A 17079-nucleotide genomic window follows, 5' to 3' on the forward strand; every position below is an offset into this window, starting at 1 on the left:
GACATTCTTGACATCCAGTTGTTGAAGATCCCATTCCAGATTGACAACAACGGATAAAAGAACATGGACAGTGTGTAAGAAGTCATGTAATAGGGGTAGTTTAGGAACTAGTTCTATTACTAGTTGCTTTATTATGTAATTCTGTTTTTTCTTCTTTATTTCCCTTATACCTCCCTAGGGAGGTGGATGTAATTATCTATTAGTTATGATTGAATAAATATATGGTGTATGGAGAAGCCTCTCCAACATAATCGATTACAGCCTAATGTTCTTTTCTCTCTTCTCTCTTCTCTCTTCTCTTGCTATCTTCTTCCTCCAACTTCTTTCTTCTCCCTTCTTATTTCCTAAACCTAGAATCTAACTTGGTATCAGAGCAGGCTCAAGGTTTGAGAGTCGTATTCAGTCCCTGTTTTCATTCTTTCTCTTCTCTTTGAAATCCTTTATGTCTAAGGATTCTGTTAGAATAATGTACACCAGACTACCGTGGGGTTATTCTGGGCCTTTTGGGGTTATTTTTATGTTATTAAGTGTTATTAGTTTATGTCGGCTATGTGGGTTTTAGTCCCACATCGCCTAGCTTCTATTATTTGTAACTTCCCCTCTATTATAAATAGAGGGGCCTTTCTCTCATTAATACAAGCAATTCAATTATTTTATTCCCTCTCTCTTACCCACGGTTAAACCAGTATGGTATCAGAGCTGGTCTGATCTAGGTTAGAGAGAGAAAAACCCTATTTTCTCCCTTCTTTTCCTCCAATCGATCTCTCCTCTTCTCCCTTTTTTCTCGTTTTTTCCTGCTCCTGTTTTTCTCCTTTTCAGCACAAAAACAGGGGCAGCACTAATGAGGTAAACATCATATCGATGATTTAGTGCTGCCCCCTTTCTCTCCTATCGTTTTTTATTAAAAAACAGCTGGAAGCCTCTTCTACGATTTTGGGGTTCCTCCTTCTTTGAGATCAGATCTCGATAAACCTGATCCTTTAATAGAAGAACACCCTAAGCAGCCTTTTTCCAGCCCTTTGTTACCCTATTCCTACACCTAACTTCCCTCTTTTCTTTCTCGCCATCAATTATTATTTTTTCCAATCTAGATCCCCTAATCGATCTCAACTTGTCAGGGTTTTGACAAGTTTTTCAAAACCCTGACTCCAATCGATTTTAGGGTTTCCCTTTTCAGATGCAACTAATTTTTTGGGGGTGATTCCCTATTACTACAAGCCCTACTCGACCCAAGTTTGGACCCTTTCTGATGGCTGGATTTGTTTCTACAGCAAAAATTCCTTAACCTGTTAATTTGGTTACCTGCCAAAAACCCTTACTTTCAGGTTTCAGTTTTTGTTAATTTTTGGAGGGCTGATTTCTCCCACTTCAAGGACCAATCGACCTCAATATTGCACCTATCCAAGTTTTTTGAAGACCCCTTCCCCAATCGATCTCTTCTTTTCAGGGTTTTCCAAAACCCTGATAAAAATTGATTTGGGCTAGGGATGTTTGCTGTTGTTCGAATGCTTTGGAGGTGGTTCTAACATTGAAAGAGAACTCTCCTTCATCAGTTCAAGGCCTGAAGAAGGTCCTTTATGCTGGTGTTGCCCTGCTCTACTTCTACGATTTTTTGGAGTCTCTTCCCTTTGAAGATCAAGTCTCACTCATACTGGAGATGGATTGTTCACCTTGGAGGTTCCATTCTAGCAGCCTTGGTCAGCATCTATTACATGTCTACATCAGCAATTACAGCCCCCTTTCCTTAAATCGATCTCAATTTCAGGGTTTTCTAAAACCCTGACAACAATCGATTTTAGGGTTAGGGTTTTCCTATCAAGCTCATATTTTGAGGAGAGTCTTATACATATCAGAGGAGTATTCAACCCATTATTTAGCATCTTACATCAGGTTTTTTAGAAAACAAATTACGGTTCATTCTGTTGGCTTGGTTTCTTCAATTTACAACCTATTTCCCTTACTTATTACTCTATGGTTGGCTGCTTCAACTGCCTATGGATGTGTCTGGTTATTTATCTTATTTTGCTGGTTATTTTTTTTGAGCTTCACTACCTACTTGGCTGGTGTTATTGATTGGCTTCTGTAAGCATGACTGGTTGATGTGTTACTGCTGCCTTCATGTGGAATCTTGTTGCCTTATGATTATGATTGAGTTTCCTTTTATTGGAGATCGAATTTCTTTCGTTATTGAAGACTCGAATTTGCTACCTTGGAGATCAGCCTATTTGGGATTACACCAATGTTCCACGATTTTTTTGGTTGCACCTACGAACCTATTAAGTCATGTGGAGCCTTTATGGTTAATATCCGGCATACTTTGGAGCTTGCACACTAGCGTTGTTACAGATTCAGATCTGATCCAGTTTTGTTGAGGCTACTTCCATTCATTGCTGTCCGGATATCTTCTTAGTACTGTCTAGCATGTGGGCGTTTCTACCATGGAATCTTTTGCACAATTGCTCCTCCCTGTTTGAAGATTAAACAAGCCTTGACAATTGGAGCATTTCCTTATTTCGAATCAGATTTGAATCTTTTTCAGATCTGAATATTGGGGTTAGGAGTTTCTCCCCTGCAGGGGTTTCCATTCAAAGTGTTTGTTTGATTGATGGAAGATGGTTGGAGCTTTCTATGTTACCCAAGTTAATCCTACTCCATTATCCCACTGCTGTTTTTCTTTCACCCCCTCCCAAAACATACCTTTGGCATTACCCATAACACCCTTGGAAGTTAATGGTATTCTCTTCCTTATCATTTCTTCTTTTTTCCATTACACTTGGCAGCCACTGAACCATTCTGGAATGTTATGTTTTGCCCTATCTCTAACCTATTCTCTCTTATGTCCACGTGCACTATACGTGAGGGGGATTATATACAGATACCCGCAGCCTGCAGAGAGCGTAACATGCAGGACACTGGTGCAAAACATAAGGTCAAAACATAGAAGGTCGAGGTTTCACCATTGCCAATAAGTATCTACCTTGTTATTGGGTTACGTTTGTCGTAAGAGGGAGGCTGGTGTTAAAAATTTGAAGATGTTTGGTTATTGCCTGCCCATATGAGGTCCTACAGTTTGGTTGTTTCCGCTGCTTGATCTTTATTGCTGCCTGACTCATCTGCTTACTGCCCTACCTTCAAGATTATACTTCAGAGATTCATTATTGGACAAAGATTGGTGAAAGATGCCTTTTTTGCTGATCAAGTCGGTCCAAGTTTGAATGTCTATTTTTTTCAAGTTCTTGAAGGTCTATTTGGGAGCTGCATTCATTCTGAAGCTGGATTTTGCTACAACTTATTTTTCCCGTTTTATTCAAGTTGGGCATTAGTACTTTGTATGCGCCAACTTGAGGGGGAGTGTTAGCATTGTTATGGAGAGAGTTTTTCTTTAGTAGAGAGTTTTTTTTCTTTAGTCCACGCTGGATCTTCCTTCTTTCATATTTGTATAATCCAGCGTGAGGGGGAGTGTTAGAATAATGTACACCAGAATACCCCCACGGTATTCTGGTCCTTTTGGGGTTATTTTTATGTTATTAGTTTATGCCGGCTATGTGGGTTTTAGTCCCACATCGCCTAGCTTCTATTATTTGTAACTTACCCTCTATTATAAATAGAGGGGCCTTTCTCTCATTAATACAAGCAATTCAATTATTTTATTCCCTCTCTCTGACCCACGGTTCAACCAACAGATTCCAAAGAGGAGATTTCTGTGTACAGCTTTGCTTAAAGAATATGGAATAGGCTCATTCTAGCCTCCTTTGATGATTGAAGGCTCTACTTGAGACCTTTTGAAGCTTCTTTGAAGATTTGGATCTCCCACAGCTGCTGCTCCAAGTTCCGCCAGTCTCAGTTTCAGGTTGCAGCTGCTGCCATTCTCGGATTCTTTTTGTGTCTTGGTTTGGCCCTTTTGCATCGTCCAAGGCTACTTATGAGAGTGAATATGATCTCCCTTGCTGATTGAAGAAGCTATATGTGCAGTTTTGCTCCTTGTGTGGGATCCTTTGCTCAGGTATACCCGAGAGTGTTTACTTATTTTTTCTTGCTTCGAGCTGCAGTTTGATGCTCCCTTGGTTGAGGGATGTGTATGCATAGCCTTTGTGAGGCTCTCCTACTTGTTTGAAGTTATTACTACACCTTGCAAGCCTTTGTGAGGCCTCTTCTTAGGGACCGCCTACTGGACTGCTATTGTTATGCACTAGAAGTGTTTGATTTAAGTCCTCTTAGAGATTTGCTGCTTCGGCAGTGTGCTATCCTAGACTGCTTATTGGATTTTTTGCTTGTTTAGGTTGAGTGTGTACTCCCCACTTGTCTTTGGTGTTCTTGTTTATTATCAAATCCCTTCCATCATGCATTGCTTCAGGATGCATCCGTGCTTGCATCGCTGATTCACGACCCCTCTCGTTGTCCCTCGGTTGGCTTATGAGAGTACTTACCAACAGATTTCTTTTGTGAAGCTTGATGGTACTAATTACCTAGATTGGTCACATTCTGTGAGACTTTCTCTTAGGAGTAAGGGGAAACTTGGATATATCACAGGTGCTATCAAGGCTCCCACAATTGATTCACCTACTTTTGATAAATGGGAGACTGAAAATTCTATAGTTATGACATGGTTGATCTTCTCCATGAAGCCCGAGATTGGGAGAAGGTTTATAAGGAAGTATTTAGGATAGTGTCTCTGTGGCCTTTGACAGAGTAGGTGACACTGCCTAGGTCTATCAGCTCCATTAAAGAATCCACTCATTGAAACAGGGTGACAGCACTATTTCTGAGTACTACAGTGCGTTCCTTAGTCTTGTGGAAGAGTATGATCACTACAGAGACCTTCATTTGACCAACCCAGAGGATGAAGCCAAGGTGTATTTGACTCTTGAAAAAGAGCGTGTCTTCTCTTTGCTTGGTGGTCTGAACTCTGACTATGAGCCAGTTAGACTCCAGCTGTTAGGCCGGTCTCCCCTTCCCTCTCTTAGTGAAGTCTATAGTTACTTACAAAGTGAAGAGATCAGGCGACTTACTATGGCACCACCACCAGCATCATCTGAGAGGTCAGCCCTCAATTCTAGTTCTGTTCGAGATACCCGTGGAGGTGGTAGAGGCCCATGGCCTAACCGTGAGGAAGCTAGTACTGTGGAGACAGTTGGTGCCAGTGGAGTTGGGTGAGATAGATTTAAATGTGATCATTGTGGACGCACTGGACACACCAAGGATAGGTGGTGGTCTCTCCATGGTCGTCCTCCTGGTATGCGTGGTCGTGGTGGCCGTAGAGGGGGAGCTCGAGCTCATTCCGCAGCGGCGACTGATGCTGATGCCCCACAGGATGACTCCACCTTTATGGATGCAGTGGTTCGTAAGGTTGTGTCACAGTTGAGCACATCTCCTACATCTAGTATAGCTGGATCCTCATCATCCTCAGCTTTGCGGGTCTCCACCTCAGCTTCTACTACTGCCCAGTCTTGGGTCATTGACTTGGGTGCCACGGACCTTATGACTGGTACGTCTCATTATTATGATTCCTACACCATTTGCTTTGGTAAGGACAAGGTTAGGGTAGCTGATGGCTCCCTTTCCTCCATATCGGTAAGGGTAATATCCGTGACATCATCTATTTCCTTGTGATGTCCCTAACCTTACACTAATCTTTTATTCGTGAGTCATTTGACTAAATCTCTTAACTGTTGTGTCACCTTTTTTCCTTCTCACTGTCTTTTTCAGGATTTGGTGATGAAGAGGATTATTGGTAGTGGACGTGAGGAGCAAGGCCTCTACTTTTTTGATCCGTTTTTGCCCACAGCTCATTCCTATATGTGTGGTTAAAATGATAGTAGTTCTGTGGATTCTGTTATGTTATAGCATCGCCGTCTTGGCCATCCATCTTTTGTAGTAATGAGGAAACAATTGCCTCACTTATTTTCATCTATCGCCTCTTCTCATGTTTTTCAATGTGAACCATGTATGTTTGCCAAACATTGTCGGTCTTCATATCCTTATCATGGTAATAGAATTGTTGCTCCTTTTCATATTGTGCATACTGATGTTTGGGGTCCTTCCCCTACTACTTCTTTATTTGGCTTTCGTTATTTTGTGTCTTTTGTTGATGATTTTTCCCGTGCCACATGGACTGTACTTTTGAAGCGTAAGAGTGATGTTTGTGATGCCTTTCAGAATTTTTATCAAATGATCCTTACTCAATTTGAGACTCGCATCAAAATTGTGCGATCTGATACAGGGGGAGAGTACATGTTTGGTGGCCTTCAAACCTTCTTTACTATTCATGGCATTATCCATCAGCTAGCGTGTGTTGACACGCCCCAACAGAATGGGGTTGCTGAGAGGAAAAATCGCCATCTATTGGAGGTCACCCGTAGCCTATTGTCTGGCATGCATGTCCCCAAGACCTTCTGATCCGCAGCTCTTCTTAGTGCCTCCTTTCTCATCAATCGTATGCCTACCAAGCTTCTTAATTTCAAATCTCCCTTGGACATCTGATCTCCCAAGGCCTCTGCTTTTTCTCTTCCAGCTAGAGTCTTTGGCTGTGTTTGTTATGTGCATATTAACAAATCTGCTCGCACTAAACTTGACCCCAAAGCTCTAAGTGTCTCTTCCTTGGGTACTCTTCTACTACCAAGGGGTACAAGGGTTATCATCCTTCTTCCCGCCGCTGTATCATTTCCAAGGATGTTACCTTTCTTGAGTCTATCCCTTTCTTTGTGCCTTCTCAGCATCCTCTTCATGGGGAGAATTGTGGGAGTGAACAGGCTACTGATGATTTCTTTCTTTCTTCTCTACCTACATCCCCTTTTATGCTTGACATTGGGAAACATAGGACTATAGATGTGGTTGAGGTTGATGATCAACCAGGGGGGAATACAGATTTGGTTGTTGAAAGTGGTTCTGGTAAAGAGAAGGTAAAGAAGGATTACCACCTTACATACAAAAAAGGTGAAAGCTTGCATAATACAAGAAAGATGATCTACCAAGAGTCCTCTTCAGATCCAGATCCACATCCTGAGATCCATCCTCCTCAATCAGGTGACATTTCTTCTCCTCCATCTGATTTGGACCTTCCTATTACTATTAGGAATGGGAAAAGAACTTGTACTAATCCTATATCCCAGTTTGTTTCCTATGATGCAATTTCTCCTACAGGCCTTGCCTTTATTACTGCTCTCTCTACTGCTTCCATTCCCAAGAATGTCATTGATGCTATGTCTGACCCAAAGTGGAGACAAGCCATGTCTGAGGAGATGATGGCACTTGAGAAGAATGGTACTTGGCAACTTGTTGACCTCCCCAAGGGACGTGTCCCAGTTGGATGCAGATGGGTCTATACAATCAAGTATAAATCTGATGGCAGTATTGAGAGATACAAAGCAAGGTTGGTGGCCAAGGGGTACAGTCAAGTCTATGGAATTGACTACCAGGAGACATTTGCTCTTGTGGCCAAGCATAACTCGATAAGAGTTCTTCTATCCTTGGCTGCCAATAAAGATTGGCCTTTATATCAGTTGGATGTGAAGAATGCCTTCCTTCATGGTGATTTGGAAGAGGAAGTGTACATGCACACTCCACTAGGCTTCAAGATGCCTTCAGCTAAAGGGAAAGTGTGCCTCCTTAAGAAAGCACTATATGGTCTTAAACAGTCACCAAAGGCATGGTTTGAGCACTTCCGACAGGCTATTCTGAAGAATGGATACTCCCAGAGCCAAGCTGATCATACTTTATTTACCAAGCGGAGTAATGGTACTATCACAACCCTCATTGTCTATGTTGATGATATCGTGGTCACAGGAGATGATACAGTTGAGATAGGTTGATTCAAGAGCTACTTGGCACAGCAATTTGAGATCAAAGATCTGGGTCCCTTGAAGTACTTCTTAGGAATAGAAGTATCAAGGACCAAGAAAGGAATCAACATATGTCAGAGGAGCTTTATTCTTGACCTGTTGACAGAGACAGGGATGTTAGGCTGCAAACCCGCAAACTCTCCTATTGAGTAGAATCACAAACTAGGAGAGGACTGTGGTCCTTCTCTTGTTGATGCGGGAAAGTATCAAAGGCTAGTGGGGAAGCTTATCTATCTCTCTATAACTCGGCCAGATATCTCTTATGCAGTGGGACTTGTCAGCCAATTCATGCATGCTCCCAAGAGTGGCCATTTGGATGCTGTGTATCGCATCTTGAGGTATTTGAAGTCCTCTCCAGGGAAAGGATTGTTGTATGCAAGGCACAACCACTTGAGAGTGGAAGGTTTCACAGATGCCGATTGGGCTGGTTCCATTATAGACAGGAGATCTACCTCTGGCTATTGTACCTTTGTGGGAGGTAACTTAGTCACATGGAGGAGTAAGAAACAGCATGTTGCGACCAGATCTAGTGTCGAGGCAGAATTTAGAGCTATGGCACATGGAGTGTGTGAGCTCATCTGGCTGAAAAGACTGGTTCAGGAACTGGGATTTGACACTGAAGGACCTATGAGGCTGTACTGTGACAACAAGGCTGCCATCAGTATTGCTCACAACCCCGTTCAACATGACTGGACTAAGCACATTGAGGTTGATAGATATTTTATCAAGGAGAAGATAGACTCTGGCTGTATTTGTACTCCTTTTGTGAAGACTGGTGATCAGCTGGCAGATATCTTTACCAAAGCTCTTGGCTCTCCTTAGTTTAGCTCTTTCCTAAGCAAGCTGGGAATGCATGATATATATTCTCCAGCTTGGGGGGGAGTGTTAGAAGTCATGTAATAGGGGTAGTTTAGGAACTAGTTCTATTACTAGTTGCCTTATTATGTAATTTTGTTTTTTCTTCTTTATTTCCCTTATACCTCCCTAGGGAGGTGGATGTAATTCTCTATTAGTTATGATTGAATGAATATATGGTGTATGGAGAAGCCTCTCCAACACAATCGATTACAGCCTAATATTCTCTCCTCTCTTTTCTCTTCTCTCTTCTCTTGCTATCTTCTTCCTCCTCCAACTTCTTTCTTCTCCTTTCTTATTTCCTAAACCTAGAATCTAACTCTGTTTAACTTAGGTATTGGTGCAAAGGTCTCCTGATAATCTATCTCATATCTCTGGGTAAAGCCCTTGGCAACAAGCCTTGCCTTAATATTGATAAACTGTACCATCAACCCTCTACTTCACTGTGAAGACCCATTTACAACCAACAGTCTTCTTTTGAGGAGGAAGACTAACAAAATTGCATGTATCATTTTTCCTCAGAGCCTACATCTCTTCAACCACAGCTGCCTTCCACTGTGATTCCCTAAAAGCATCCTGCCAGTTCTTGGGACTAAAAACAAAGGAAAGAGAAGACATAAAAGCAAAGTAGGAAGGAGAAAGAGAATCATAAGAGACAACCTGAGCAATGGGGTGAATGGTGCAAGATCGAGTACCTTTGCGAACAGCAATTGGAAAATCAAGTGGGGGATCAACCGAGTCAACAACAGGAGAGGATGGAGAATTACCTTCGTTGAAGGGAACTAGAGTAAGACCTGGATCAGGATCAAGAGGCGACGATTGGCTAGGTAGAGCAGGTGCGATGGTAATAATGGGCTGCTTTTGTTGATTTCAAACATACACACACATCTCTAGTCTAGGCCAACTAATGTCCTGTGGAACAATCTCTCCCTGAATGTGAGTATCTGGTACTAATGGTGGCGGCACATCAAGAGGCGACTCATCTTCCGGAGAAATAGAATGCTCCCTTTGAAGAAGTGTCATAGAGTAGTAAGCCACTGACTCATAGAAAATCACATCCAGGGTCACAAACCAACATCGAGTAGGAGGACGGTAACATTTGTATCCCTTCTAAGTGGCCGAGTAACCCAAAAATATGCAGAGGTGGGGGATGATGATCACAAGCATAACAGACGCAGCCGAAGACCTTAGCAGGAATAGGAAATGCAGAAGACCCTTGGAGAACATCAAGAGGAGAGCGGAAATCAAGCACCTAAGATGGCATTCGATTGATGAGGTAGGCTGCTGTCATCATTGCATCACTCCAATATTATGGAGGGACATGCATTTCAAACATAAGAGAGCGAGCCACCTCTAAAAGATGTCGAATCTTCCGTTCAGCAATCCCATTCTGAGCAGGAGTATCAACACAACTGGTTTGATGTAGGATGCCATGGGTAGCAAGGTATGATTGAAAAGGACCCTCCATTTATTCATGACCATTATCACTGCGGAGCACCTGAACCGTGGTAGTGAACTGGGTTTGAATCATACGATGGAAGTGCTGAAAGCAATGAAAAACCTCGCCCTTCGTCCGCATCAAATAAATTCAAGTAGTTCTAGCGTGACAATAAAAGTAACAAACCAATAGAAGCCAGTAACAGAAGTACAATGGGAGGGCCCCCAAATATCAGAATGAATTAATGAAAAAGGAGTGTCACTTTTATTATTTGAACTAGAATAAAGTGATCGAGTTTGTTTGGCCAAAACACAAGCCTCACAGAAAAAATCACTCGATTTAATGCTTAAAAGAAGGAAAAATGCGAGCTAATGTTCCTAAGAGGGGATGACCCAAACACCGATGTCACTGAAGTAAGTCAAAACCAGTAGGAGTAGTAGGAGACACTGTCTGAAGAGCCTGACCAGAGACCGAAGTTGATCCTTCATCAAGCAGATATAGACCATCATGCACTCTACCAGAACCAAGCGTTGCTCCTGTCACTAGATCCTGAAACACATAATGGCCCTGGGTAGCAGCAACAAGAAGTGGCTGAAAGATTGATACTAGCAGGGTTAGCCCTGGGCAGCAGCAACATGAGATAAGCAGGGATGGCCCTGGAACAAAAAAATCGATAATCAGGGTTTCCCTGTAAAAATCGATATGGGTGAAAACCCTGAGAAAGTCGATCTTCAGCTACCAGGAGGAAAACGTAGGATAAAGCAAGGATTGGCTCTGAACATCAGCAGCAAACAAGCAGGGATTGGCCCTGGAAAAGTTGAAAATAAAAGCGTAGAAAACCTGTGAAAAAAAACTGTTTGATCTCTTAGATCATGAAAAACATTCCGAAGGATTTAGATTTGGGAGACATCTTCAAAGGAAATAAAAGGGACTCTCGGTGGTCTAGGGAGGCACCACCGAGAGGGAAAAAGGGGACGGAGGGGATGGGAGATGCAAACCTAGAGAGAGAGAGAGAGAGAGAGAGATGGTCTCGGTTTTTTGGAGGCGCAAAACTGAGAAGAGAGAGAGAGAGAGAGAGAGAGAGAGGGGTTAGCGTTGTAGATCGTGTGATGCTCTGATACCATGTTGTTTGGTGTATAATGAGATACATGCCCTCTTTATTTATAATATGGAGGAGAACAATCTAGAATAGGTACATGACAGTTTTAGCCCTAATAGACAATTCTACCCTTGTACCCATTTACAACAAAAACCAATAAAAAGAATCTAAGTCATTTAATTTTTGTAAAAAAAGCGCCCAATACAAGGCGTTCCAAGTTCCAACATCTTTGATGTAGGAGCTAGTTCAACTAAGAATCAACCCTACAGTAGGATCGATGTACTGTCTAGCTGTGGAGATCTTCAGCAAAACATCAGAGGAAACTGAACTGCATACAATATTTTGAGGGGGTCTTCAATCAGCAATCGATTGGAAAATAAAAGAAAATTAGAAGAAGATAGAATAAGGATAAAATTGGATTGAGCGTCTCACTCTGTCCCTTGGGCTTCTAGGCATCTCATAGTCATTAACAAGGTTTCAAGCTTGAACCCAAAACTCAAATTTTCATAAACTCGACTTGGCTGTATTCAACCTTCTTTACTTAAATAGCAACCGATTACAACCTAACTTCTTCTAGAAACATTCCAATGCAAATCCAATCTAATTGGTTAACAAATAAAGTTCTAATTGCTTAAGCAATCTAATTAAAATTGATACTAGCTCTATGTTAACAAAAACCCCACGCAAGGAACAAAATCTGAATCCTAAATTGCCTTATAACTAGATAATTGAATAAAATCGTAAAATCTCTCCTAAACCAGATCAGCTTAACAGCTCAATATGCCTTGGAAAGAAGCATCCACGCACAAATATACTGATCTTCAAAATTGTCTCCATACAGCTGGCCGTGGGGCCCATAAGATCTGGAAATATATCCTTCTTTAGAGCAGGACATTGTCTCAAAATAAATCTGGGAATAATCTCCTAACAGCCAGCTAGCCAATGACTATTATCTTTCCCCAAATAAGGCTGGTCAATCGATGCAGAATATGTGCTCGATGTCCCAAAACTCTCTGCTGGCTTGATTTCTTTTTTGGACAGAATTAATGGGCTGAATGTGGTCCAAATCATGGGCCAGGTACATGCTGAAACCGATGGGCTTAAATAACCCCAAATATGGGCCAGGTTTTGGCCTATCTTGCAGCCCCATCGATTGACCAAATCTACATCAGCCTTGCATTTTGAAAACCGACTGGATGCCAAGGCGCCACCGCCTAGGAGACGGCTTGACTACTATGATTTACGTAACAGATGGTTTTCTTTCTCCTACTACTTCCTTAGCAAAGAATGTTATTCAGATAGAATCACGTAAAATAGTAAAAAATCCTGAAGTCAATTGACAACAAAGACTTGGTTTGAATTGACAAAGTAACTTCCATTTCAAGAAATGATCAAGTAGTGGTGAGAGTTGACACTTGGCATCCTACAAAATTTTTTAGTGTAATCTTATTTGTGTTTCGATTGTTTTCTAATCCTTATTAAGTGGCTTCATTTGACATAATAGTCTCTCAATACCAGGGAATTCTGACTGAGGCTGGATATGTAGCTTCTAATTCTGAAAAGTATCCTTTGGGAGGAGTTATTTCTGCCATTGAGAATGCTGTAGGGGCCTCCCCTTTATTGTCTTGCTCACATGGTGCTGTGGAGGAAATCAGTTTATGCTTTTACAAAGATTTTAAGGTAACATCAAACTTTTCACTTATTTGAGATTCATTATCTTTTCTAATGTTAGACTGGATTGCAGCCCAATTTTTAATGACAGAGGATCATCTGGAAAGAGAATTCCAGGGATAACCCTAGCAAGCTGTGTTGAGGGGCAAAAAAAAAGAATCAAAATGCATTTTGGTTAATGATATCTGAAATGTGGAATTGACAGAAGCACCTTTATGATGCTTCACTCCATTTCAATGTGATGTGCAGGGTTATCCTTAGAATATGCGTTCCAGAGGATCTGAGCTCCATTTAATGGGTCCCATCAAACCAAGGCCAAAATTCTATCAAATTGCCATAACTATTGAACCCATAAACTTTCGTTCTAGGAAGTTTCCTCTTTAAATTAGATTAGAAAGTCATTATAATTAAAGCTGGTTTTTATGCGAGCAGTCTTTCAATTGGTTGTTCATTTGTTCCCTCCTTTGATCTGCTTGTATCTCTTTGTCAAATGGTTGTTCATTTTTAATATCATACCAATAAAGTGCCACCCCCTGGTCTATGAATGATATTACGTTAATAAGTCATCTCTGTATAAAGAATTTGGAACTAGCTTTTCTGAAGGTAACAACATATTGCAGCCGCGTGATTGCATAAAAATTGACTCTGCTAGTCGAGCTGACTTGCTTGCTTCAAGAAGCTCTTGTCCCAGATACATCAGCTTGCCCATATATGTGCCATTGAGTAAGTCTTTTGATCACTATACTATTGTTTAGCTTTAATGTTTGCTACTTTTGAGCAAACTAGGTCTGCATGACTACTGATTATTTTGATTTAATCTAAATTATATGGTTTGGTTTGAGTTTATGTTATTGTTGTGTGCGCCTTCCCTTTTTTATATTATTAATTTCTGTTACTTTTGGGATCCATGTAGCCGACCCCAATTAGTTGGGAAAAGGTTTTGCTGTTGTTGTCTGTATTATATGGTTTGGTCTACCATAACAGAAGTTTGCATATGGTTAAGTAATCTGTATGACTAACACTGAAAATTAGGGAGTGTAGGACACACCATTTATAGGTCCCCACATTTGAGAATTCTTGCATCTAAATATGCCCCCAACAAATGGACGTAACCTCTAATGTCATACTTTCTTTTCGAAAGTTAGAGCAGAAGGGGATGACTGAAAAATAGTCTGTAATGGGTGGTAATGATTGTCTGATTTCATTACTTTTTATGCAGTATTTCTTGCTTGAATCCAGTGCCAAATGTTCTACTGTTATTGCAATATGCCCAAGGCCTTACATTTTCGCAATAAATTCCTACTTTGGTGCTTCTTACGCAACCTCTATATTTCTCATATACCAAGGAGCGAACACATGAATAAATGAATGTATCCCAGGTCGTTATTATGTCCCTTCTTTCTTTCAAAATACTCCCCTCCTCCAGGAACTGAGGAACACTGAGGCCAAGACGACTTCTCCAACGACCACGTAAGGGAGAGGTAGGAGGACCTAATGTAAGACTAGGTTACTAGTCCCAAAATAACCCACAAAATTGAAAATTACCAGGTTAGGGTTCTAAGCCAAACCAGCCATGAGAATACCACCAAAGTAGGGATCGAGTGTAGCTTGTAAAGAGGGAAGGCTATGCTGAAAGTTTCATACAATTCCAGTGGTGGAATTGGGAGAAATAGCATCTATACCAAAATAGCAGGTAAAACTCTGCAGGCCAAACTAGCCACCAGCTTGAGCTCTAACTTGGATCTAGTGTGGGACCTTTGGAGAGGAGGCTTTGCTACAATTTTGAGTCAGATCTGATGAACAGCAGAGGAGATCTGAGTTGGTGATGAAATTAGAAGGTTACGGCTGTAGAGCAAACCAGCCCACAGAATGGGTTCAAACTGGGATCGAGTAGGCCCCTTGTGGGTGTGATTCAACCTTCAATACCCTGTTGGAAACAGAGTTCAATCTTCAATTGCGTTCCATCTCAAGCTGATCGATCTCCAAGAGTTATCCAAGTTCGATTATTGCTGGCAATAGGACAGCAGCAGGCCAACAAAAGGGTGGTTCAATCCTCCTTGTTGATGAACAGCAGCAGCAACAGCACTGGGGTAGCAGCAGTGGCCTTCGAGCAGTCTTCTCAATGGATGGGGAATCACAATAGCCCAGCAACACACAGAGATCGATGGAGAGGGAAGGAGATAGAAAAGGGAACAAAATAGAAGGTGGGATAGGTGGATTAGGCTCTCACAGTCAGGCCTCCTTCAGCCCTTCAAGTCACAATCAAAACTTGAGAAAGGAAACATAATTTGCAGCAAAAGCAATTTCGTTCAATTGTAAAATCATGGGGGAGGCATTAATAGCCTTCACAATATAAAGAGGGCTATACTTGCACCTCGAGCAACAAGAAATTAGAAACTTAACATAATAGGCTAGTAACCAGATTCCATCACCGCTTCCACCTTCACTCCCTCTGTTGCTCCCGCTGAACCAAAGTCTTGGTACTCCCTCTTCTCTTGTCAACCTTTTTCCTTTGATACTTCCCTCCATTATGTTAAGCCCTCCTCTGATAATGGCTCTTTCTTCACCTAATGCCCCAACAACCTATTATCTCCCGAAATCACCAAATGGCAAGCCTGCCTCGTCGGCCACTTCCTTGGCTCCAAACCTGCTTTCAACGTTGTCAAAGGTTCCCTCGCCAAGCAATGGAAAGCTCTTGGGGCTCTGGACTTATTCCTTCTTGATAGTGGAGTTTTTATCCTCAAGTTCTTCTCCGATGAAGTTAAAGCTCGCGCCCTTACTGGTGCCCCTTGGATGGTTGGTTCTAAACCGATCTTCCTCCGCCAATGGACTCCAAAAGGTCGACCTCAGCACTATTTCCTTGTGGATCACTCTCCCCGGTCTCCCATTGCACTACTGGTGCCAAGAGTACCTTAGCCGTTTAGGCTCGGTCATTGGCTTCCCACTATATTCTGACGCTCGCACCTTAAAGATGGACAGGCTCTCGTATGCTTGTATTTGCATAGATATATTTGCTAATTGCCCTCTTCCCTCATCCATTTCCATTGTTGAAGACGACAGATTTAGCTTTGAGCTGCCGGTGAACTATGACTGGATGCCTCCTTATTGTATTCATTGTAAAGTCTTTGGACATCACTCAAAGGTCTGTTCTGGCAAAGCCCCTCGCCCCTCCGCCTCCTTTGACGGTACCGTTACCCCTCCGACAGACCTATTTAACCTCATTGGGCCTGGTGTCGACTCTTGTGGATCAGACCATCAACCTAGGTCCTCTGGGCCTCTAGTTCCTCTGCATCAGTCACACTTTTCTGGTACTTCTCGACGGGGACAATCATCTTCTCGCCGCAGTCAAAGCTCTCGCCGCAGCCAAAGTCATCGCTGCCGTGATCTTCCGGCCTCTGGTTCTCGCACTGGTAGGGAGCGCTGTTGCCTGCTAGTCTCGAGGCCCTTCTAACCTTTGCCGTGCCTAACGCTACGACTCTACCTAAGCCTGCTTCTCTGGCTTCACAGAAGACCTACAACCCCCTTGGTCTGGATGAGGTCCTCTCTTCAACCAACGATACTGCCCCTGGAGACGAGGTTTCCCTTTTGGTGACTCAATCGTCTACTAAAAAGTAACTTTTGCAAAAAAAACCTGGCCCGAGAGGATTCCAAAGCCGTATGTGGAAGATCTCCAAAATCTGTCGCCTCCATCGAAGTCTCGATGAACCACGCCTTGCCTCCTCAAGCTTCCTCTGTCACTTATGCTGTTACCACTGAAGCTCTGGTCTGCGCTACCTCCTGTGGCTATTTTCTTGACAAGCGAACCTCTCCTATGCGACGATCTGGTAACTTCTCCCCCTCTCCCCAACCCCTTTCCCCCTTTAGTAGTAGTCCACCTTTTCTCTCTTTTCCCTATTCCCAATTACCCCCCTTTTACCAAATCCATCTCCCTCCATCTTACCCAGTCCCACTCCTTTATCACCGTCCAAGTTTCCTCTTAAATCATCCTCCAGAACTTCCCTATACCCTCCTTATAAACCCACCTCCCCTTTGGTCTCCAACAGGCCCACCTCCTCTCAAGCTCAAAAACCTTCATCTAACTCCCTCTCCCATAGGCCCACCCACTCCAACCTTCAAGCCATATCTCCTCTAACCCGACCCAACAACCCCACATCATCAACAAATCTTTTTCTTATAAT

General features: G+C 42.4%; 1 protein-coding gene across 4 annotated transcripts in view; it reads left to right on the top strand.

The window, feature by feature from the left end:
- The window catches only part of LOC122656541 (ribonuclease 2), a 90965-nt gene that overhangs the window by 58820 nt on the left and 15066 nt on the right, over positions 1-17079 (top strand). For 2 of the 4 annotated variants that reach the window (XM_043851101.1, XM_043851102.1), the window contains exons 7-8: positions 12749-12910; positions 13522-13624. In XM_043851101.1, the coding sequence (XP_043707036.1) occupies positions 12749-12910; positions 13522-13624 (265 nt within the window). The remainder of the gene's footprint in view (positions 1-12748; positions 12911-13521; positions 13625-17079) is intronic. The other 2 variants (XM_043851103.1, XM_043851104.1) reach the window with 2 other exon arrangements.

This window comes from Telopea speciosissima, chromosome 3 (genome assembly GCF_018873765.1).
Source record: "Telopea speciosissima isolate NSW1024214 ecotype Mountain lineage chromosome 3, Tspe_v1, whole genome shotgun sequence".
Classification (NCBI taxonomy): Eukaryota; Viridiplantae; Streptophyta; class Magnoliopsida; order Proteales; family Proteaceae; genus Telopea; species Telopea speciosissima.